Consider the following 23,888-nt stretch of genomic DNA (forward strand, 5'->3'; position numbering starts at 1 on the left):
CTACTTTCTGATTTTACTAAAGTGCAACTCATTACAATGTTTTCTGCTGGTCATGGAGGACCAGCTTTGAGTGTTGGTCATTGAAGAGGTGTGGCTCAGCAGCATTGAGTGTTGGTCATTGTAGAGGTGTAGCTCTGCAGCATTGAGCGTTGGTCATTGTAGAGGTGTAGCTCTGCAGCATTGAGCGTTGGTCATTCTAGAGGTGTAGCTCTGCAGCATTGAGCGTTGGTCATTGTAGAGGTGTAGCACAGCAGCATTGAGCGTTGGTCATTGTAGAGGTGTGGCTCAGCAGCATTGAGCGTTGGTCATTGTAGAGGTGTGGCTCAGCAGCATTGAGCGTTGGTCATTGTAGAGGTGTGGCTCAGCAGCATTGAGCGTTGGTCATTGTAGAGGTGTGGCTCAGCAGCATTGAGCGTTGGTCATTGTAGAGGTGTGGCTCATCAGCATTGAGCGTTAGTCATTGTAGAGGTGTAGCTCTGCAGCGTTGGTCATTGTAGAGGTGTGGCTCAGCAGCATTGAGCGTTGGTCATTGTAGAGGTGTGGCTTAGCAGCATTGTGAGTTGGCCATTGTAGATGTGTGGCTCAGCAGCATTGAGTATTGGTCATTGTAGAGGTGTAGCTCTGCAGCATTGAGCATTGGTCATTGAAGAGGTGTGGCTCAGCAGCATTGAGCGTTGGTCATTGTAGAGGTGTAGCTCTGCAGCATTGAACGTTGGTCATTGTAGAGGTGTAGCTCTGCAGCGTTGGTCATTGTAGAGGTGTGGCTCAGCAGCATTGAGCGTTGGTCATTGTAGAGGTGTGGCTCAGCAGCATTGTGTGTTGGCCATTGTAGATGTGTGGCTCAGCAGCATTGAGTATTGGTCATTGTAGAGGTGTAGCTCTGCAGCATTGAGCATTGGTCATTGAAGAGGTGTGGCTCAGCAGCATTGAGCGTTGGGCATTGTAGAGGTGTAGCTCTGCAGCATTGATCGTTGGTCATTGTAGAGGTGTAGCTCTGCAGCATTGAGCGTTGGTCATTGTAGAGGTGTAGCTCTGCAGCATTGAGCGTTGGTCATCGTAGAGGTGTAGCTCAGCAGCATTGAGCGTTGGTCATTGTAGAGGTGTGGCTCAGCAGCATTGAGCGTTGGTCATTGTAGAGGTGTAGCTCTGCAGCGTTGGTCATTGTAGAGGTGTGGCTCAGCAGCATTGAGCGTTGGTCATTGTAGAGGTGTGGCTCAGCAGCATTGTGTGTTGGCCATTGTAGATGTGTGGCTCAGCAGCATTGAGCGTTGGTCATTGTAGAGGTGTGGCTCAGCAGCATTGAGCGTTGGTCATTGTAGAGGTGTGGCTCATCAGCATTGAGCGTTGGTCATTGTAGAGGTGTGGCTCATCAGCATTGAGCGTTGGTCATTGTAGAGGTGTAGCTCTGCAGCGTTGGTCATTGTAGAGGTGTGGCTCAGCAGCATTGAGCGTTGGTCATTGTAGAGGTGTGGCTCAGCAGCATTGTGTGTTGGCCATTGTAGATGTGTGGCTCAGCAGCATTGAGTGTTGGTCATTGTAGACGTGTAGCTCTGCAGCATTTAGCGTTGGTCATTGTAGAGGTGTAGCTCAGCAGCATTGAGCATTGGTCATTGAAGAGGTGTGGCTCAGCACCATTGAGCGTTGGTCATTGTAGAGGTGTGGCTCATCAGCATTGAGCGTTGGTCATTGTAGAGGTGTAGCTCTGCAGCGTTGGTCATTGTAGAGGTGTGGCTCAGCAGCATTGAGCGTTGGTCATTGTAGAGGTGTGGCTCAGCAGCATTGTGTGTTGGCCATTGTAGATGTGTAGCTCTGCAGCATTTAGCATTGGTCATTGAAGAGGTGTGGCTCAGCAGCATTGAGCGTTGGTCATTGTAGAGGTGTGGCTCAGCAGCATTGAGCATTGGTCATTGAAGAGGTGTGGCTCAGCAGCATTGAGCGTTGGTCATTGTAGAGGTGTAGCTCTGCAGCATTGAGCGTTGGTCATTGTAGAGGTGTAGCTCTGCAGCGTTGGTCATTGTAGAGGTGTGGCTCAGCAGCATTGAGCGTTGGTCATTGTAGAGGTGTAGCTCTGCAGCATTGAGCGTTGGTCATTGTAGAGGTGTAGCTCTGCAGCATTGAACGTTGGTCATTGTAGAGGTGTAGCTCTGCAGCGTTGGTCATTGAAGAGGTGTGGCTCAGCAGCATTGAGAGTTGGTCATTGTAGAGGTGTAGCTCTGCAGCATTGAGCGTTGGTCATTGTAGAGGTGTGGCTCAGCAGCATTGAGCGTTGGTCATTGAAGAGGTGTGGCTCAGCAGCATTGAGCGTTGGTCATTGTAGAGGTGTGGCTCAGCAGCATTGAGCGTTGGTCATTGTAGAGGTGTGGCTCAGCAGCATTGAGCGTTAGTCATTGTAGAGGTGTGGCTCAGCAGCATTGTGTGTTGGCCATTGTAGATGTGTAGCTCTGCAGCATTGAGCATTGGTCATTGAAGAGGTGTGGCTCAGCAGCATTGAGCGTTGGGCATTGTAGAGGTGTGGCTCAGCAGCATTGAGCGTTGGTCATTGTAGATGTGTGGCTCAGCAGCATTGAGCGTTGGTCATTGTAGATGTGTGGCTCAGCAGCATTGAGCGTTGGTCATTGTAGAGGTGTAGCTCTGCAGCATTGAGCATTGGTCGGTGTAGCTCTGCAGCATTGAGTGTTGGTCATTGTAGAGGTGTAGGTGGTCAGTATGCAGTGTTGGGTAGTGTAGAAGGGCAGGTCCCATGGCTTGCATATGCCTGGTGTGGCTCTGCAGCATTGAGTATTGGTCGTTGTAGAGCTGTAGCTCTGCAGCATTCTCCGATTATCTATATATATTTACTTTGTTCAAACATTTCCCACTCATGCAACCTTCCTTGGTACCACCTCTCTCACCGGAGTTTTTGGTGGGTTTCCTTTCATGCCTGCGTCTGCTGCTGTACTTTCTCAGACATCTTCACTGCACCTCTGATGTCCATGGCAGGAAAAATAATCTGCGAGCTTGCACACACACCAAAGGGGTTGTAGCCTGACCAGGAGGATCGGGTTTCACAACCACACATCAGGGAAAAGAGAAAAAAAAAAAAAGATAGCAAGGTGACGGGATATGCACAGTAGGTGAATCTAGAAAGCGTCTATGCTGCAAAAATATTTGTTTAATCTCTGCAGCATCAAATGTTGCACATCACAGTCACTTGTGTATTTAGCTGGTGCAGCTATGAAGCACTGCATGCCAGTCTGTGTTCAAATATACCTCAGTTGCACGAATACGCCAGGTGTACCTCTGCAGGCTGGTTGACTGTCAGCCTAGAGGTGTAGCATTGTAGCAGAACCCTGCTGGTATGTAGATCGGTGTGCACCTCTACAGCATTGACTAGTGCCCTGTATATAGTGTTTGTGTAGCAGTGAGTTTTGGCCTGTGTAGAATACTACTTCTGCCCCATGAACTGCAAGACCCCCAGCAGCAGGTAGGCAGCTCGTTAGCATGGACTGATGCCAACTGCATGGCTCACGCAACCTTGATGAATGTGCCATTGGGCCTGACCGGATGGAAGAAACAGATCAGCTCCTTAGAGGGAATCTCACCAGCAGGAGGAGAGGAGTGCAAAACACCCAGCAGGCTTTAAAGAAGATGAGGAGCTTCGTGCACCACGGTGGACACTGGCAGATCATATCGACAATGTCTTGGCAGAACTGGTTCACTCCTGAGAAGGTAATTGAAACAATTAAACAGAGCAGTCCGACATTTCAGAACAGTGCAATATCAGCCATTCATCTTAGTAACCAAAGCCTTATTAAATAAATTACCAGGCTGGTAAGCGAAATAAGGATATATTACTTGTTATCCCAGTTCTTCATCATTTGTATGTTACTTAGGATTATTAACATTCAATATCCCCACTCAGGTGTACAAAGCTAATGTATATACAGACACAGGAGATTAAGGGGGGATGAAAAGGGACAACACACGCACACATACGTTTTTCACATTGAAGCAAGTGCTGTGGGGTTGTAAAGTCTTCCATTTACATTTAAAAGATCTGCTATAACCTGGGAACTACCCAGAATACCTTTTGTGCATAATTTATGCAGCACTCTATGCCTGAAAGAGTATTGCTTTGGCTTATACAGGGTGCTCCCTTGTGTCTGTACAAAGCTTTGTCTCTCTGATTAACTCAAATGATAGTGAAAAACAGACACTTGCGCCGAGAAGTTTTGTGGTGTCAGTGGTGTTGTGGGGTGCTCCATATAAAGGAGCTGCTCTCCACCCAAAACTTGGGAACTACAACGGTTTCACTTCTTTCTTTAAAAAAAAAAATATATATTTCAACTTTGCCTATACGGGAAGGCACATTTTTACTTTGAAGCAATTGTATAATTCATTGTACACACTGGTGATGATTTGGGAGATTTTATGAATAGTAATGAAGATCCCTAGATAGGAAACTCACCATTTTCAATTAAAGCCAGTACTCTTAAATACGTTTAACACTAGTCAGTAACAAACCACTTCCCAAACTAGTCTGTGCCAAAAAAATCATTTTGCAGACACAGCACCAATCTAATAAACTTACCACACTGGTCCACACAAGACAAACCAAGCAAAGCCGCCAGTGAAAACATGAATTATTTACTGTAGCCAGTGTTATAACAGCATATCGACCATATCAGTTCCTTTTAACAGTGTGCCAAGCACCAGTCAGAAACCTTTCACAACCATCCCCAATCTCTGAGCCTCCGAACAGGTGCGTGAAATATTTGCAGCAGCAAAGGGAATTTAAATGCACAAAGACATACGTATGGGAGGTGTCCAACATTTTTTCAACATTCAAGTATGAAAGGATACACTTGTAGGGTGTGTTTGTAGGAAGCATGGGCATAAGAGTAGTATTGGATCATGGAATGCCGGTGTCTGTATCAGATCCTTATTGGTGCATTGATTGCCATGGAAAAGAAAGAGTCTACAGAGGGCACCAGAGAGAGAGATGAAATACGTTTATTGAACACATATTGTTGGGGCAGCCACATGGACCTCTCTTGACACCCTGAACTCCTCTGATAGATGATGCACCTAACAAACCTCCTGTTCGGTCTCATTGCGCTCTACGTCTCTTGGAAGAACCTGTGCTACATTCTCAATGCTGTAAGATCTGCAGAGCTCTGGTATTCCTTCACATTAGGGTTACCAAGAGACCCGTTGTCTAAAAGACACAATGAAAGATGCCACTAGCTAATGAATAGATGCCAATCTTTATCGTTCATACCTTTGTGTGAACCAATTACTAATACCAGTTCTAGCTCTGGATTTCTTATTTTGGGCACGATGACAGAGATATATCTGTGGGTGCATGTTTTCCTGGGCACCACAGATTAACATCAAAGTGGACTGGAAGCGTCCAGAGAAGGAATATACTAATAATGAAATCTCTTCCTTTCTTAAATGTACATTGAATAATGTCACCAACACAGAACTATGGTCATGGAATTATTTAGGCATCCCAATGAGAGCCACACTCAATTTTCATAAAGTTGTGAATCTTCTTCAGGACGGCAGACGAGGCAGTATCGCTAGTGTATCTCATAGATAACGCTCCAGTGTTTCAGCAGCCACTGGATTGACTGTGAAAATGGTAGCCTGGCAAATGGCTCCTGTGCTAAAGCTCTATTTGTACATGACAAAATGCAATTTACATCAGGATTCTTGCAAGATGCTGAGATAAGATATTCCAGACACGGGTAGTTGATTTGCTTTCCATGATCTAATCTTCCTCTGGCCTTTCACCAACTCTGGTCCATGGGCCAATCTATCGGATATCGCACAGCAAGATTTCTTTAGTAAGCAAGATGTTTAACCACAATAATGTCGTTGAAATATTGACCAGAAGATATATCATGACAATAATATCAGCTCCCCAAAAAGTGGATAAATAACTGTAAATCTACACTTATCTTGACCATGTTTTGACAGTGGATATCGAGGTACAGTTTCAGGTCAATATGTCAACTGTGATATTTTACCACACAACCCTTACCCATTGTAACTATTGCCATGGAGGTTGCCTTGTTTTAGACCCACCCCTTACAGGTTTACTGTTTGTTCACTACCACTTGTGATCATTAGGTCGAGCCTGGCGTACGCAGCGTGAAGCGCTGTCGCCAGCGAGCTCTATTGTTGTGGACTTGCCTCGGAAGGGAGACCGGAGATGGGCACGTGCAGACCTTTTGGCGATTTGAGCAGGTGTACGCGCTTCTAGCCACGGGGTGTGCACATCTCCTGTCCCCCTTCAAGGCCACACCGATGTGTACGCTCACGCCGTGCCTACAACGCGGGCATGGCGCTTTCACTTTCCCTGGTCTCTTATCTGATGGGCCATCACGTGCTTCTTTGGTTACTTCCCTCCCCTCGCTACTCTAGCCCCCACCCCACACTCTCTGCTGTTGAAACGCAGAGTGCAGTCCTCATTTACAGTTGCAGTACAGACCTGCACTGTAGAGAAAACTAATTCCGCAGCAGTGCACTTCCTAAAGCAGGCACGATGCACAAGTACCATTTATGTTTCAGTGTTAGTGCACGGTGCAGTGACTACCTTACACGTTCTCCTAACACGTTTTACTTTTAATGTCACGCTCAGACTGCAGGGCATGCGTCCCTGATCTGCACACTCATGTCCTGATGACTACACTTGCTACGATTATTCCTACAACAATAACACGGTTACAGCAGGCAGCCGTCCCGATTTCCTCTTCAGCCTGAGGCGCGACCACGCCCGGTGCCCCCCTCCCAGCGCCCACCTCTCTATCTGGTGGGTGTTCTCGCTCGTGGACTCTCAGCCCCAGCACAACAGTCTCCAGCCCCTGCTTCGTTGAGGCAGCAGTAGCAGGCGCCATTACCGGTTCTTTGTTCTGGCGCTAGGGCACCGGCACAACCCGGTCAGTATTGGCGCACAAGCAGGCCCACGTTGCAGGCCGGCACCCATCTTCTGTGTGTGTGTCCAGTGCCTGGAGTCTGCCTCGGGGCCTCCCACCGGCGTAGGCTCACAGTCGGTGCCTCCCGCCAGGCTTCGTTACAGCCACGCCTTCATTCCGTTCCACAAACTTCCCGCCCTCTTCTTCCATCTCAACTAACGTCTGATATCACTAGGCCCCTTCCAATCACTACCCTGATAGTCACGCAGCCATCCACCCAATCACCCTGGAGGCAATCACTTAATGTCTGGCTGCGGGCCAATCGGAATCTCAACGGGATGCCTTTAATAGCCATAGTCGCTTCCCAAGGTTCTTACAGCCTTGAATGTGTAACTTTCCGTGCACTCTTGCGCCCTACTACTTGGTGTGGTTTGCAGGCTCAGCAGTGACGTCACTGATGTACGGTTGTTGCTGTTCTTGGTAAATTGTGACGTCGGGTTGTGGGGTGCACTGCGCCCCGCTCGCTGTTACCATGGAGGTGCTCATTCCTTCCTTTCCGTATGAGGAGAGTGACCTGGAGCCCAAAGGGTACACGGTAAGGAGGAGCAGAGCCAGGGTAGGGTTTCAGGGCACAGAAAGACCATTAGAGTGGCGTGCAACCACCATCGTCATTCGTGTGTGCACCACAAGCTCACGTATTGCATCACTGCGAGTCTCCGATAGTGCAACTGAATGAAGCTGTAACAGCATCTTTGCATGATGCGGATAGCATCACTTGGAGTTAGGTCATGCAGGTTTGGGGAGCATCAGTGCACGAGGCTGGGCTGCAGTATGGGTTGAAGCTTTGTAGCATCCAGTTATTGATATGCCTGCGTGATATCTTTGATTGTTCTGTTTTGTGACTTTGCAAGATTTGCTTTATCTATTACTGACCTGTCGGTAGTCTGGCGACCAGTCAACAGATAATGGCCGGTGCCCTGTCCTCATTTACTATGCCTCCCATCCAAATTACTGCAGACCAAGATGTCTGAGGCAGTGGAATAGTGCCGAGTGACCGAGGGCGGGAAGGGTGAGGCAGGCGGCAGACGTCAGGACTGACTGCGAATCCCATCAGGACTCCCATGTGTGACCTTAAGATCTCATGACACTTTACTTCTCCATGCTCCACCCAAAAGCCGACATGCTTACTATTGAAATATCCATGGACTGGCAAGTACAACATGCAGTACTCTGAAAGTGCCACACCCATCCACCCGCCTCTCCAGTTATGCATCAAAGCTCCCACCTGCCTACTCTACATTCGAGTCTTTACACCAACCTGGTGATCTGTTAAAGTGTTCGTGTGCAAATATCCACCTCAAATTGGGCCAATCGAGTGAGCAAGTCTGTCTTCCTTCAGAGGATTTCAGGGGTCTCCACTCTCCACTGAGAACATTTTCCCCCCCAAAATGAGGCCAAGTTGTGCATTTATTGCACTGTTAGTGTAAATATTAGGGCCCATATTTATCATAGTGTTGCTTTGCCCTTGCACCCTTGGTGGCGCAAGGGTAGCACAACACTAAAGTCACATTTATTAAGCCACACAAGGTCACCATGCATGGCTTGATACATCTGGAGTAACACAGTGCAGTGCAAGCCGCTGCTTTGCGTTACTCTGACCCAGGAAGGCATTCCTTGGGTGGAGTGTGGGAGTTCGCACACATCCACTCATGGATTTTGGCGCATTCCCAGATTTACCATTAGTGGTAGACCTAGGAATGTGTCAAAATGCTACCCCTTCCCAGAGAAGGCTTAACAAGGAGAAACATTTATTTCTCGTCTTGTTTTAGGTAGAGCCTGGGCACTGCATGCGCTGCTCAGTGAGGCATGCAGCATTCAGGTAGGGAATTGAAGCTTCGCCCACTCTCCGCCCATATTTTTCATTGGCTTGTGTGATTGTAAACTGTGGCCTGTTCATTGTTCGAAAGGCTTAGTAGTCCCTCCTTAGTACTGCCTTGTCTCATTTTGTAACCACCCAGTGGTGACACCCCCTGTGTTGTTACTCTGTAGGCTTTAATTTCAGCCACCGAGCACTTTTTTCTAAAATAGCTTTGTCCTGCCTGTTGTTGCAGACAGGACATGCTCTCTGCATAGGCTTTAAAAAAAAATGTTATGGCACATATTTGGAATGCAATAGGTCTGACATTTGCGAGAGTTAGACCTACTGGCATTGTAAATAACAATGCCTTTTATTTATCTGTTTTAAAAAGAAGACATAAATAAAAGGCAGTCATTTACAATACCAGTAGCTCAAACTCTCATAAATGCGAGACCTATTGCATTGCAAATGTTTGTTTTTGTATTTAGGAGCTAAGCAGTTATAGGGAGCCACTAGTTTAGCAGAGACTGCAGCGATGGTCACCGTGCAACACGAGTACATGAGTGCTGTAGAGTAGCCTCAATGTCCAGTGCAGGAGGACCCAATCCATTTTTGCCTCTTACACAGGATTATAAACTGGTGGCATTATTGTATAATAATTATTAATAGCAGTCATTGCTCGCCCACAGTGTTTCCTGCTATTCTGCATGCCGGGAAGGGAAGAGCGCGAGACAAGTGTTGACATTTTACCATGATTGTCCGGGGTCCTCCCTCGAACAAAGTTGATATCAAGCACAACTTGGTGAGCCAAACCAGGCACTCAGTATCACACAGATGCTTTACCCTCATCAGCCAACATCCAGCGTGCCCTGAAGGAATAGCTACACACAGGCACTTTATGCACAATGGGTGTTTTAGGTGTTATGTGCTACAGGCAGTCAGGGCATGTAAGGGTGTAAATTATGTGTTTGAATGGGAGTAAATGTTTAATTACACTTGTACAAGTATGAGGCCCACCAGCTAAAGTCACTATAAGGAGACCTTCCAAGATACGTACCATAAAAGCAGGTCATGCCGAGGCACATGAAGAGAGTGATGATAATGAGTCCGAAGCTGGTGCTGTAGGAATCGATTAGAGTAAACCAGTAGATACCGCCCTAGGAATCAAGAGGAAAAGAGCCAATGAACTGACATCAAGGTGACCATTTACCAATGGATGGAAACCAAGTGTGATCCTTTGTACACTCAAATTAACACATCTCCTGATTGCTTCTTGTAAACACCTTTATCGCTTAATATGTTTATCTGAATGTTGAAGGACACGTACATTAATATGTGCCTAGGACGTTGTCTGCTCTGCCACGGTGATGGCTCCTGCATCCACAGGGGATTCTGGGGTTAGAAGTATGAAAAGACTGGTCACAACAAGTGGTTAGAAATTGGTCACTGACCTTTAGAGACTAGTCTTTACTTTTGAGGCGAATTCTATGTACTAATAGGTTGCATCGCAAAATGTCCAGTCTGGGGAGGTTGGGAGTGAGAGGGGTCACAGAATAACCCGCCAAATTAATTAACTAGGCATACCCATGGATGGTGCCCTGAAAAGAACAACAGATCACCATCCCTGTGTTTGCATTCCCAAATGGGGGAACTTTTTTTTGTTTTTAAAGCAGTATGTGTTCCTTAAAAAAACTGTTGCCACTTAAAAAAAGAAAAATGTGGTGGGAACGCATCAGGGAGAGCAATTGGTACCTAGGACAACTGCCTGCTTGCCTGAGGTTACCCGACACGATTGCCAAAGGGGAAGCTGTCCAATGGGGACAGCTTTCCTTTTGTGAATCTGTTTCCACCTCTCACCTGTAACTTTTCGGTAGTTTGTATCGTTGTTGCAACCCTTTGATAAATCCCATTCTGGCTTGCTCTTAGGATGAGATGGCCAATCCTAATGTGATTCAGAATGGGCCGGTAAATCCATTGTGCGAGTCTGAAATGCTATTCCCACACACAAAAGCCATTTTGCAGTTGCAAACGCAATCATTTTGTGTATCGCAGGGTTTGTAACAACAAAATCACTCTGTACATCTGACCCCTGGTCCACGCACACATGTATTCTGTTAGCATAGACACGAGTAGGATACATATTCCCTATTTAAGATATTGCCATAGTGTCACCCCTCCTGTGAGCACAAAATACAGGTTTCCCAAGTTACCCAGCATTGCGAGGTTGGGGGATTCCTAAGGATACACCAGTTTATTTGTTCCCTAGAATGATCGTCCACTGCCAGGGTTAGTTGCAGCGAATTACTGGCAACATGACCAGGGTCAAAGTAGGATACTGGGAAAGACGCAATGACTGCCCCTGACTTACTTCATTGAACCTCTGCCCTAAGAAGGATACCAGGTGTGGTGCTTGTTAGAGGATCTGTACGGCAGCACTATCACCAGAAGGAGGTCTTGGCCCCGGAAAGAGTCACGCTAAGCTAGAGGGTCCTATCTAAAGAGGCAAGAGGAAGGGATAGCTGTCTTTAGTTTAGCTTGAGACTCAGATAATGATTCAGCCTGAACGTTTAGGTTTAGGAGGAAACAGAATGTCTGTAAAACGTCAGTGTCATCCTCAACATTGTAGGAGAGTAGATCTGCTTCTTATAGTTACCCCCACTTTTTGCTGATGTTTCACTGTTTTCGACTTAGACTGGCTGGGATCCTGCTATCCAGGACCCCAGCCTAGCTGCTTTCTCCTCTAATTGATTGCATGTACTTTAGGTACACTCCAGATTGGATTCTGGGGTACCCTTATAAGTCCCTAGTATATGGTATACTATGTACCCAGGGCATAGGTACCCCAGAGGCCTCCCAGGGGCTGCGGAGTATAAATGAGGGGGTTTACCCAGACAAGGTCACTGGGACCTGGGTTCTAATAGTACTAGGAGGAAGGGGTCCCAGTGTGAACAAAAAATACTACACATGAATCACGAACTGAAACTCACAGAACAATCAATGTATCCACATTGTTTTAATTCTCAATGGGATAAAGTATATTCAATATACATGGCAATTTATCAAGGAATATACGATGGTTGCAAAAGTGCCCAGGGAGAACAGGGAGGGAGGTGAAAGTCAAGTGAGGATGTGAAGATGGAAAGAATTAGTGACATTAAAATCAGTCAATTGGCAATATTCTCTTGACAAATTGAGTGCAAAACAAACTGACCAGAGGTTCCGGCATTTCAACAAAAAGACATACTTCACATAGTACAATTATTGTTACAATGATGGCGTGAAGTTGTCACTGAACAAGGTGGTTGTCGACGTTTCGACCCTCAATTGTACGCAGGGATAGTTGGTGCCCTTGCTGTGGGGTCTTCTTCAGGACCAAAAGGGGGAGGGGGCAGGCAACCTAATAGAAATATTTAAAGGGAAGCGGTATTAATTATTCCGACTACGATTACCAACACCACCATATCAATCCTTTTTTAGGACAACGTCAGCGACCATGGAGACCCCCACGTGGCAGAGGATCCAACTGGCAAAGAGGCCAACAACGCGGCCCCCAACACAACCCGAACAACTGGGATGGAGAACGCGGACAATCTTCGAAACAAGTTCAGTTCCAACCCGAACAACATAGCGAAAGGACGACTCGCAACAAAACCTACCAATGGTAGAGACAACGAAGACTGTGAATCCGGTTGTCAATATATCTCAACATGCCCTTTTATAATGATGAACTCAAAGTACTGAGCAAAGGACTCTCATATGTCCCCACGCACAAACCCAATGACTTTATTGTGCGCACAGAACTTTTCAGGTTTTTCCGTAAGATTCGACTCAAGTACTTCTTTCGCAATTCCGAACCACAACCCAATTCTTCAGTGACCGGACTCAGAACACCCTCGACTTTTGTCCCCTATGCTAATACTATGTCACACAAAATCTTGGCATATGAGGCTGTGGTTTGGAGAGATGTACAACTCCTCCTTCACGACAAATCCTTCATCAGGTACAACACCAGCAAGACCGAGAAGGCAGCACTGCAGTCACTAGCTCTCAACACCAAATTAGTGATCAAGCCTGCGGACAAGGGCGGGGCGATTGTGGTTCAAGACGCTTCTATCTATGAATCCGAAATCCTCCGTCAACTGAATGACAACACGAGCTATAAACTACTGCGGTCTGACCCCTCTAAAGCCATTGCTCTTGAAATTTTGGAACTAACCCAAGCTGGCCTCGACCAAGGTTTCTTGTCTGACTATGAATTGCAATTCCTCAACCAGAAACACCCTCGTCTGGCCACAATATACACAATACCCAAAATCCACAAAAGTATGATCGACCCTCCCGGACGCCCCATCGTCTCTGGGTGTGGCTCCATCCTCGAGCCATTGGGCAAATATATTGACTTCTTCCTGAAGCCTTTGGCTGAATCTACTCCATCGTATCTACGGGATACAATGCATACTATCAACATCATTGAAAATGTGCCTTTTGATCCCCACCACCAACGACTAGCCACATGCGACGTAGTGTCATTGTACACCTGTATTCCCCAACAAGAGGCTCTCACGGTGATTTCACGATGCCTGCAACGACGGCCTGCCCCTGTACAAGTTCCGGCTGAATTTATTGTGGCTTTGCTCCGAATAGCGATGACTAAAAATGTCTTCCTATTCAAAAATAAATTCTATCTCCAGACATCGGGGGTAGCGATGGGGGCTCCCTTTGCTCCAAATGTGGCCATCCTTTATATGGCGGCTTTCGAGGAAGATACTGTCCTCAATTTGGTGAACCCATTCAGAGACCAGGTTGGTCTCTGGATGCGGTACATCGACGACATTCTTCTAATTTGGAATGGAAATCAAGATGAATTGGGGTCATTCTTCACCTGGCTTAACCAACAATCCACTAATCTGAAGTTTACTATCCAATCTGACAGTCAAACCATCAATTTCCTTGACATCACTATCTATCAGGAATCGGGAACATTACTTACCAGACTTTATCGAAAACCGGCGGAAAGAAACTCCCTGTTAGCTTACAACAGTCACCATCCACGAGCCCTTCGTGATAACCTGCCTTTTGGGCAATTCTTACGAATTCGAAGGAATTGCTCCAATAAAGAACATTTCTTCTCTGAATCAGAGGATTTGGCTAACCGACTTCAACAACGGGGGTACCCTAGACGTCTGGTTAAGCGCGCACGCAAACGTGCCTGGTTCTATCGCAGAGATGAATTACTTACACCCAGAGACAAAAGCACCCAACAAGAAAAATGCATTGTCTGTGTAACTACTTTCAACACCAAGAGCAATACGATCAAACGCATCATTAATCACCACTGGCACTTGGTATCAGACGATGTCAGCCAATCTGAAACACCTCCACATGCTTTCAAAAAGGGCAAAAGCATAAAAAACTTTGTGGTATGATCACTATTCTTGACACCAGATCAACCTACCATTACATCTATGTGGGATATGCCATCAAGGGCAGGTCATTAAAAGTGTGGCCAATGTAAAGCTTGTGATTCAACTATCCAGACTAAAGAATTTCAATATCGTCATCACAGAATCAAGTTGAAGACTTTCAGCAATTGTAACTCAGTGAACATTATCTATGCCATAATTTGCCCATGCAATAAGATCTACATTGGGCAAACCCAACAAAAAGCCAAAGCCAGGATCTTACAGCACAAAAGTCGTATCAGGTGTGATGTACAGGGTGCCCCCCTAGTGGACCATTGTAAGGTGGCATCACACTCCCCAGAGAGTCTTAAATGGGTGGTAATAGAAAAGGCAACCCTAGGACCCCGTGGGGGTGATATATCTGTTATCCTCAACACACGAGAACTCAAGTGGATGTATTTCTTTGATTTGATCAATACTGGTCTTAATGAGCATGATAGTTCGTTCTCCCAACTGGCCATACTACCTTGAGGCCCTCCTGCAATCATGATGCATTGTATTTCTGGATTTTGAGAGGTTGTTTCGGAGTGTAAATGATATGCCCTATTTGAGCATTGCTATACATTTACTTGATTTGCCCTCACATGATAGATATAGCTGGCAAACCACTACATTGTTCCAACCAGCGTTATGGCCTTTACCCCCATGCTTGGGAGGTACGCCGGTGTTTTCATTGCCTTAGGTTACAGACACCATGTTAAGGTATTTTGAATATGTTTTATCTTGTCTGTGTCCAAGTTCATCCCTCATGAGACCTTTTTTTCATCCATGTTTGGGAGGTACGCTAGTGATTTCAGTGCCTTTGCTTATAGACATCATGTTTAGGTATTTTGACTAGGTCTTATTTCATCCCTCATGAGACCGCTGTACATGGGACTCTTATACCAATTGGACTGGGGATTTGAATCGCGATCCGCAAATGTACCATGTGACTGAGTTGGATTTCAGCAATTCTACTGTGGTATGCCTTGGTCGCGACTCGAATTGCCTCTCAATCTCAATCACAATAATTATCGCGCCTGGCCCTATCAGTTTAATTTTAACCATTGCTCCTTTGAAATTACGGATGAGTTCACTGTATTAGCTGATGAGTCGAATCCTCGTACGAGGACGTTAGTCTTTCCTCTAGTTCTACTCGAACATCACGTGGCCCAGTTGCCATGGTTATGTTACTATCAGGAAATCAGCCCCGCCATGGCTTGGTCGGATGGCGTTCTTAGTCCCGATTGATACGGCGCTTGTAAGTACTCTCTCTCCCTATTTTATAGTTACCGACTCACTAATACCAACGGCCAAACCCTAATCCGCGTGCATTCTTTCCTACAGACACCACGGAGTCTTTGAACCCGCGGTCTACTGGCAGCATTGCCCTCGAACCACATCACTACCGGTGAGTGTTTTGTGAACCTGTGTGTTCAATGATAGAATGGTACTGCACCTACATTGCTCAGATCCATCGGGTGTAGTCTGACCAGTGCGCCCTTTTTTTTTTTTGTAGGTGTGACTGGTTTTAGCGACAACTGCAATTTCTCCACGATTTCGAAGCAGTCGGTAAGCCTTCTCAACCACTTGTCAGTATAATTTTTCTATGCTACAGTCCAAATTGCTTACTTGTCCCTTTATAAATGTTACGTGTTCCCTTGCAGACACGTATCCAATATATAATCCTCATGTGACGCCACCACGAATCACGGTGCGAGTCCGGACTTGCAGGTATATATTATTTGACTCACTCCCTAAACTCTGGGTTTAGAGTCTTTTCAAGCCAGTTGCCCTATTATAACGCCCTAGACCCCAATTCCTTATTACCTTCAGGAATTTATTCATTGTGACAGTCGGTAACTGGACAGGTGTGCCAATATTAACCAGGCACTACTCACACATCCTTGTGGAACAATATATTTTTGTTATGTAATTTGGTTTTTCCAATAGTCCATTGTGTACTCACCCTGATGTTAGTTTGATTCGTTTTCCGATACTTAATACCGCTTGCCTTTAAATATTTCTATTAGGTTGCCTGCCCCCTCCCCCTTTTGGTCCTGAAGAAGGTCCCACAGCAAGGGCACCAACTATCCCTGCGTACAATTGAGGGTCGAAATGTCGACAACCACCTTGTTCAGTGACAACTTCACGCCATCATTGTAACAATAATTGTACTATGTGAAGTATGTCTTTTTGTTGAAATGCCGGAACCTCTGGTCAGTTTGTTTTGCACTCAATTTGTCAAGAGAATATTGCCAATTGACTGATTTTAATGTCACTAATTCTTTCCATCTTCACATCCTCACTTGACTTTCACCTCCCTCCCTGTTCTCCCCTGGGCACTTTTGCAACCATCGTATATTCCTTGATAAATTGCCATGTATATTGAATATACTTTATCCCAGGGGCTGCAGCATGTATTGTGCCACCCCTGAGAGACCACTCAAACTGACACGACAGGTCTGCTACTGCAGCCTGTGTAAGATGGTGCATGCACCCCGTACTTAGATATAGGTTCACTATATCTACCTTATATTACTGCACATATAAACCTATCAGTCACCCCTATGGCAGGCCTTATAAATCCTGAAGGCAGGGTGCTGGGTTTTATGTGAGAGGGTGCCCATGCACGAGCAGAGCCCCTCTGCAGCCTTGGGAACCTATTTTTCGGGGTTGTTTGTGATGCAGCCAACCATATACTTTTAAGTGCATTATAACCTTGCGGTAAATGCTAACTTTAAAACGGCTTCTTAGAAACAAGTCAGTAACTGGCGGGGGAAATATGATTCCACCATCTTAAAGGGACATATGCGAGTACCAGCTTTCTCGACCTGGGCATCACAAAATGGATGCTGCCAGCCACAGACATGAGCCTGCCCTCATGCTGCTGAGCCAAGCTCGAGCAGAGTAAGGCTTGACAATAGGCTTCCTGTCACAGGGAGGTGTAACCACCTCCCAGACAGGTTTTAGTGTATTGGGGGTGGGTGGGTGCACTCAGAGTGCTTTGATGTCTGCACTGGGGGCACATTTGGTAACCCTGTGCATAGTCTAGTTCAAACCGGTTGCAGGAGTAATTGGTTCCTACTCTGGCACGAAACTGGACAAAGAACATGGGTGTAACCACCCCTCTGTCCTGACCCTCCCATAGGTGGGTCCCCAGAGTTTGTCTCACCCCTTTCTTGGGTATAAAGTAGGAACCCCTGACTACAGGACTTTAGATTTTACCTGGACTAAACTCTGCTACAGAAATCAAGTACTTCGACAATCTGCACGACGCTGGAAGACTGAAGAATCTCCCTTGGAGTAAAGGAGTTACTCCCCAGCTAAGCAGGCACCAAAATGCATCTGACCGGTTTGCATCTCTGAAGTTTCTGAGGACTCCTAAGATTTCTGCAACACAGGAGGTTGGTTCCCGAGGTCTCTGAGGTGGATCTGCGCTCTCAGCAATTCTAAGGCTCGTATCCTTCGTGGGGACTGTGCAACCTGAACAGTATTTGGTCATCGTTGACGTCTCCTGGTCCCCGTGGCTGCAGAGTCAAGCATTGCATCAACTCACCTGAAACACCCAACATCGTTGGGCATTTGTCTACCGAGCGCCCGGCCACCCTGAAGTGACCCAGACTCTGTCCCCTCTGCTTTCAGGTTCTTCTCACCTCGAATCCAGGCTTGGATTCCACCGGACACTTTTCACCTTCCCGGCAGCAGCACTTTTCAGCATCACACCATTGAAAATGAGAAGATTCCCGACATCACTTGACAACTATGCACCCGGCTTCCCTGGGTTAGGTAACAAGAGTACTCCGGTGCTCACAAGGGTGCTGGCCTTAGAACCTTCTGTATTTAAAAGGGTTTGCTCAAAGTCCTCTCCGAAGTGTCCTTAATCTTTAAAATTCCAACTGCGACTTTCCCATAGAGTTGTATGGAGCTAGCGCCTGTGTTCTCACACTGCACATGTCCTCCGTGGGGGCCCCTGTGTCACTACCTTGGGTGGTTCCTTGGGGTCCCAGTGATTCTACGTGCTCTAGGCACTGTGTCTAGTCAAGTCGTGGTTGTTATACCACTTTCTTTGTATATGGTTTGGTCTCCCCCTGGAGCCCACTGTGTATTGGGCTATTTACTGTCATTCTAGTGATTTAATATTGTGTGCTCTGTTCTCTAATCTCATAAAGAGGTTAGTAGAGAGTGTTTAGTAATAAATGCATATATTTTGTATATTCCTTGTGTGGTTCCCCTTTCATTTGGTCATTCAAGAGGTTCTGATCTGGTAAAATAAGCTGCTTTACATTCCTTCGAGACTTAGCCTGAAGGCTGCCCTCCATACCTACCACTAGGATAGCTTTTAATAAAGGCAGTCTTTAACCTAATCATCAATAAGGGTTGTTTGCACTGGTACAAGGTGCCCACTATAATTAGTGGTCAGCATATACCAGGCCAACATCTCACAAACATAGCCTCAGACTTGGACTCTTGCAGTCTCTATCCAGGCCTTTGCGTCTTCAGATGAAACAGCACTACTTCATCCACATTTATCTTCAAAACAGTCACTTAGCTGCTATTGCAGCACAGCGCTCTGAGCCCACAGCCCCAGCCATATCCATGGAGAGATTATCTCCAGAAAGTACACACTTGCCTCAGGAGTAGACATTCCTGTGCCACTGTCCCTCTGGCACTCTCTCTTTGGGGCAGTACACGGCCCCTGATTCGCTAAAGGATGAGTTTTCTGGAGCCGCTCTGTGGAGTTGAGGCTTTGGTGTGGATGAAGCTATGTGGACCAATAGGACCTTTCTAGTACCTCTGTAATAAGGAGTAGACCCAGAAGGTAGAACCCGAAGCAGAGGGCGCCAAGGAAGATGGTCTTCCGCCTCCAGTCACGTAAGGACGGGAACTCGTCAATCACGGCTGTGGTGATGCCTTCCATGTTACCAAACTGAAATACACAAACAGGAAACAGCAAGTTCTGGTGTGTGGTGGTATGTAGGGTAAACACAGGCATGCTGAAGACCCAGATAAAATGACTGTCTTGATTCTAAACATCACTAGGCAGACAAATAGAAATGCAGAAAAAAGGCTGCTGCATGCAGTCAGATACAATCACCATTGGTGTTTTTCCATAATTAATCTAATTAGTGCTTAAAAGGACACATCTCCTTAATATACGAACATGACGTGCATCTTTGCAGGAAATGGCATTAGAGCGACCAGGTTTTCCAGTTACATACGTGCAGAGAAATAAACCAGATCTTGCAGGAATTCTAACATTGTGACAAGGTGCAACTCTATGCTAGTCAATTCTTGTAAATGCTACAAGTAAGTTCTTCCATTATCTGTAACATATATACTACTCTATGACTATGCTAATTTAACAACACAATTTTTCGAGAAAATTGTACCATCAATAAGCTACCATTTACACGTTCTATTTCAAGTCCGGGTAATTTTACAGTAAAATTAATTCATACAAAATATTTATTTGTAAAACATGATAGGCACATAAACAGCATAGAAACAAGACACAGTCCTATACATAAGAGAATGTACGAAGAAAATGTAAACTCTAAAAACTGCTACTTATTATGGGAATGTATTTATTTATATTGTACGCTATTAACTGGGGGTGTTCTGAATCTAGCACTTTTATGAGAATGAGGCTCCTGAGTAAACCAACAGGTTTTAAGCCGTTTCCTCACATTTATCAACTTTGCCTGGCTCTAACCTGACAAAACACTTGTCTTGCAGTTATGAAGTCTGATGAACACTATACCAAACTGTAGGGATAAAGTTCACAGCCAATTCTAACAAAAAGGCCAGTGATGCAATGAAACTAATTGTGGAGTGGACATGTTACAGACGTTCATTAATTCCATTCAGCCTTCTACAGGACCTCCATTTTTTAAGCACATTGATCCACTATGGACAGGTCACTCGCATACCACAGAATACTCTAAAACTATGATATTTTGTCCTGGCTATAGCAGGCAAAAACGTGTGGAGCCAATTAATTGTTGATACGGATTCCTTAAAAAAGGATAATTAGTGAAGAAGAACAGGAGTACCGTCAGAAACTGCTTAATCTTTAATATTTACAAACAACCCATATTCTCAATCTAAACCTTGCCTGGGTTCAAGTTTGTTTAGGTCTGCACCATGGCAACCCTGGAAAAGCACCTTGACAACGTAACAAGGACATCCAAGGTCTCTTCATAGGTTTATGTTAAGACACTGGTTTAAAGGTAGTCATAACTAATGTAACTGCAGGATATGTGTTCTACTGTTTTTATTCATGCACTATACCATTAGAGCATAGAGCTCTATACAACTCCGAAGAGGCATGGCTAGTGAAGGTCACATGAGATTCTAGTATCACTTGTGGGTACTGTGCCTTGAATAGAAATTTGAAGGAGAAGTTCCCTCTACTCATGAGACTCTGAAGACACTTGTGTCTCTTCTCAAGGATTGTTAGGCCCTCATGTTGACTCCCTTATCAGGCTATCTTGTCCATAGACCGTCCAGGGGCTGTCAGTACCATGCAGAGTCTTTGAAATAGTTTGCAAAACCTCGAATAAGGCACCTTTCTCCAGACAGATTGTGGGACTTGTAAAGCGCACAGCGTCCCGGCGCTGAAGACCGCTGGGGGACCCGTCCTGGCTTTCCCTGTGAGATGGTCCCTTCTGGGTATCTCCAAGGTGAAACCAGGCATCCCCGGCGTCTGTGGGGGGCCGTTGTAGAGATGAGGCAAGCTTAATGCCCAGAGTTGCCGAGTGTGATCCCTGGTTAGAGTAGGCACCGAGGCGAGAATGATCGAGTCCGCTGACCCTGGTCCACGACCCTGCAGCGTCGGGAATTGAACCCTGGTCCCGGGCCGTTCTCTGCTTCCAGGTCTGCCGCCTCTAACCAGTGAGCCACACCACTCCACTGAGATTCCAACTTTCCAGGACTTTCACCAAAAAGGAGAGACACGAGGAAGAACACCTGTTTATGAATGGACAATGACATGGCTTTCTAACACATTAGGAAACTAAGCATTCTGTGAAGCAAAGCAAAGCTCAATATTACACCCAGGATATTGCCTTGAGTCTCCCCGTCGACAAGAAGATAACCTTAAAACTCCTCACCTGCGCACACAAAGCATACCACAACGCCGGACCAGCCTACCTGAATAGCCGACTCAACTTCCACACCCCCACCCACCAGCTCTGCTCCGCCAGCCTCGCCCTCGCCACCGTCCCCCACATCCAACGAACTACCTCCGGCGGCAGATCCTTCTCCTACCTCGCCGCCAAGACCTGGAACACCCTTCCTACACACCTACTTCAGACCGAAGACCTACTCGCCTTCAGAAAACTCCTCAAGACCTGGCTCTTCGAACAGTAGCGCCCCCCCCCCCCCCCGCGCCTTGAGACCCTCACGGGTAAGTAGCGCGCTTTACAAATCCCCTGATTGATTGATTGAAAAATAAATACTCCAAAATGTTTTTGCACATTTCAGTATAACACTGGCCTGAAAGGGAAAAGTCAAATCTGCAGTCTACCATTTCAGAATACACCTCTTATATGAGTAAGTGTCCTTTCCCCATTACTCTGACTGTCAAGATACTATGTTCTGTTATCTGTATTGCACTTGAAAGCCCCTCGGTTAAATCTGCAATATATACATTGTCTTATGCATCTTCTAAAGGGCTTCTGATTCTCCAGGCTTAGTTTTGCTGCTTCCTTGAGCATTGGTTGTTTTTCCATGTATTGGATCTGACCGAGACTAGAATGTTGATCCTTCTTACCGTCTCCAGTCTGTCATCACTAATACTTACTGATCCAGACATAAACCCCTACTCCCCCCTCTCCCCCTCGACCTTCCTTGACTCACTGGTTGAGTGTAGACCGACTTGCCTTGGGCCAAATAATTTAATTCACACACCTTGAATAAAACACTATATTCCAGCTGCTGTGTGCTAGTGTCTTCCCACATATCAGTACTTCTGGAAATCTCACGACTTGGGGATAAAACATCTCTGCCCAAGAGTTATTTTAAAATAGGTAGCAAACCAGTTGGGATTAGAGCTCCCTTCTCATCATGGAAGCAATATTCTCCTAATTACATCACAAAATACTAGATTACTCTTCTAGAGGAACATTCTAATGTTTTGTCGATTTCCATTCCCAAAGGGACTTTTACGACACGGTTGGTCGACACAGAGCCCTAGGTGTAAAGCAACAGACCGTCTGCTGGTTGACTTCCACTCTGGGCCATGCACTCCTTATATTTCTGAAGTAAGCAGTCTGTAGTCCAAAAGTATATGCCTCAGACACATGCCTGTGATGTGGCATGTGTAGCGTGTGCACCATTGGCTGAAGATGCTGCATCTTCCCATCTTCAGAGCATAGCACACATTTGTTCTTGAAAGACAGAACAGGGGTTTAAAATGGAATACAATGCCTCTGATGAAAAGGGCATTCCAAGGGACAAGCTATTAATGCAGCATTTGTTCAGAACCGCCACAGAACTGGAAAAAGCAAGTTGTTTTTGAAAGGTTCGAGGTTACTTCCACAATTCCAGATTCGGAATGCTGTGCTCTTAGTGATTATGGCCATGACCGTTCAGAGGCATGCATGAAAGTACACAACTTCTCCATCACAATTCATGACTTTGAACAGAATTCGGTAAAATCCACACAATGTTGTGGACAATGCCCTTCACAACATTTCCAGTTCCTCAATAAATGACGATAGTTATGCTATTGCTGTTACATCAATGCCTGTATTATTTCTGGTCTAGGTCATACCATGAACGAACACAAAAACAAACACTGGAGCCCTGGTTATGTTCGAAAGCTGCAAGAAGTGGATTTTATTTAGTTTTGTGGTTTAAAACCTGTACACTACAGGGGGACCACCCTACCATAAACTGTGAACTGTACAACCTATACTGTAATACTCTTTGTACCGAATCAACTCGCAATATGGCGAACGCGAGCCTCAGTGCCCTCTACTTACCAGGGTATCCACTCCCAAAGTAAACAGCATCAGGAAGAACAGAATGGCCCAAAATACCGACCCAGGCAGGAGGGCAAGAGCTTCCGGGTAGGCTACGAATGCCAGCCCTGGACCTAAGGAACAAAAGGACAGTAGTTATTTGCATCTTTCTGCAACAACGTTATTGCCGCTGCAAAAAAATACGTAAAAGAGTTTTATTCTGCCCTAATGTCACAACGTCATCCCTACATAGTCATCTAAAAACCAGAATAATGGGATTTTTAACAGTTGTCTAATTTTTTGTGCCTCGTTTACGAAATGAAAATCAGAAATTCAGAAAATGGAAAAGTTATCAACTTTATCACCAGGATAGGATTAAAAAAGGGGTATTTTCAAATTAAACCTGGCATGTGGTAAAAGGAAAGGACGGTCTAATTGCAATGTAGGAAATTACTATGTTTGTGATATGATTAGATAGGGTTTCCACAGAGTATCTGATGGAATTAGGGAACTAGACATTACAAAGCCGCCACCGACCCATTCACTGGAAGCATTTTATTGCCAATACTATCCTCATGCTGTTAAAACAGACGCAGGACTCGAGAGTGCCATCCCTCCTGTTTTGCTTCAGAAAGTAAGATGTTGCTCTTCCAATAACAAACTTCCGAAAAACCACCCTAGGATTTTCCAATAGAAAAGCTAAAATATTTTGGGTAAG

At 45.7% G+C, this 23,888-nt stretch overlaps 1 protein-coding gene across 1 annotated transcript in view; it reads right to left on the reverse strand.

Moving 5' to 3' along the window:
• The window catches only part of LOC144773566 (sodium-dependent proline transporter-like), a 313,228-nt gene that overhangs the window by 6,565 nt on the left and 282,775 nt on the right, over positions 1–23,888 (reverse strand). The window contains exons 10-13 of the mRNA XM_078658672.1: positions 23,192–23,304; positions 18,997–19,131; positions 9,818–9,917; positions 3,582–3,700 (exon numbers count right to left, since the gene is read on the reverse strand). Coding sequence (XP_078514798.1) covers positions 3,582–3,700; positions 9,818–9,917; positions 18,997–19,131; positions 23,192–23,304 — 467 coding nt within the window. The remainder of the gene's footprint in view (positions 1–3,581; positions 3,701–9,817; positions 9,918–18,996; positions 19,132–23,191; positions 23,305–23,888) is intronic.

Source organism: Lissotriton helveticus, chromosome 8 (assembly GCF_964261635.1).
Source record: "Lissotriton helveticus chromosome 8, aLisHel1.1, whole genome shotgun sequence".
Taxonomy (NCBI): Eukaryota; Metazoa; Chordata; class Amphibia; order Caudata; family Salamandridae; genus Lissotriton; species Lissotriton helveticus.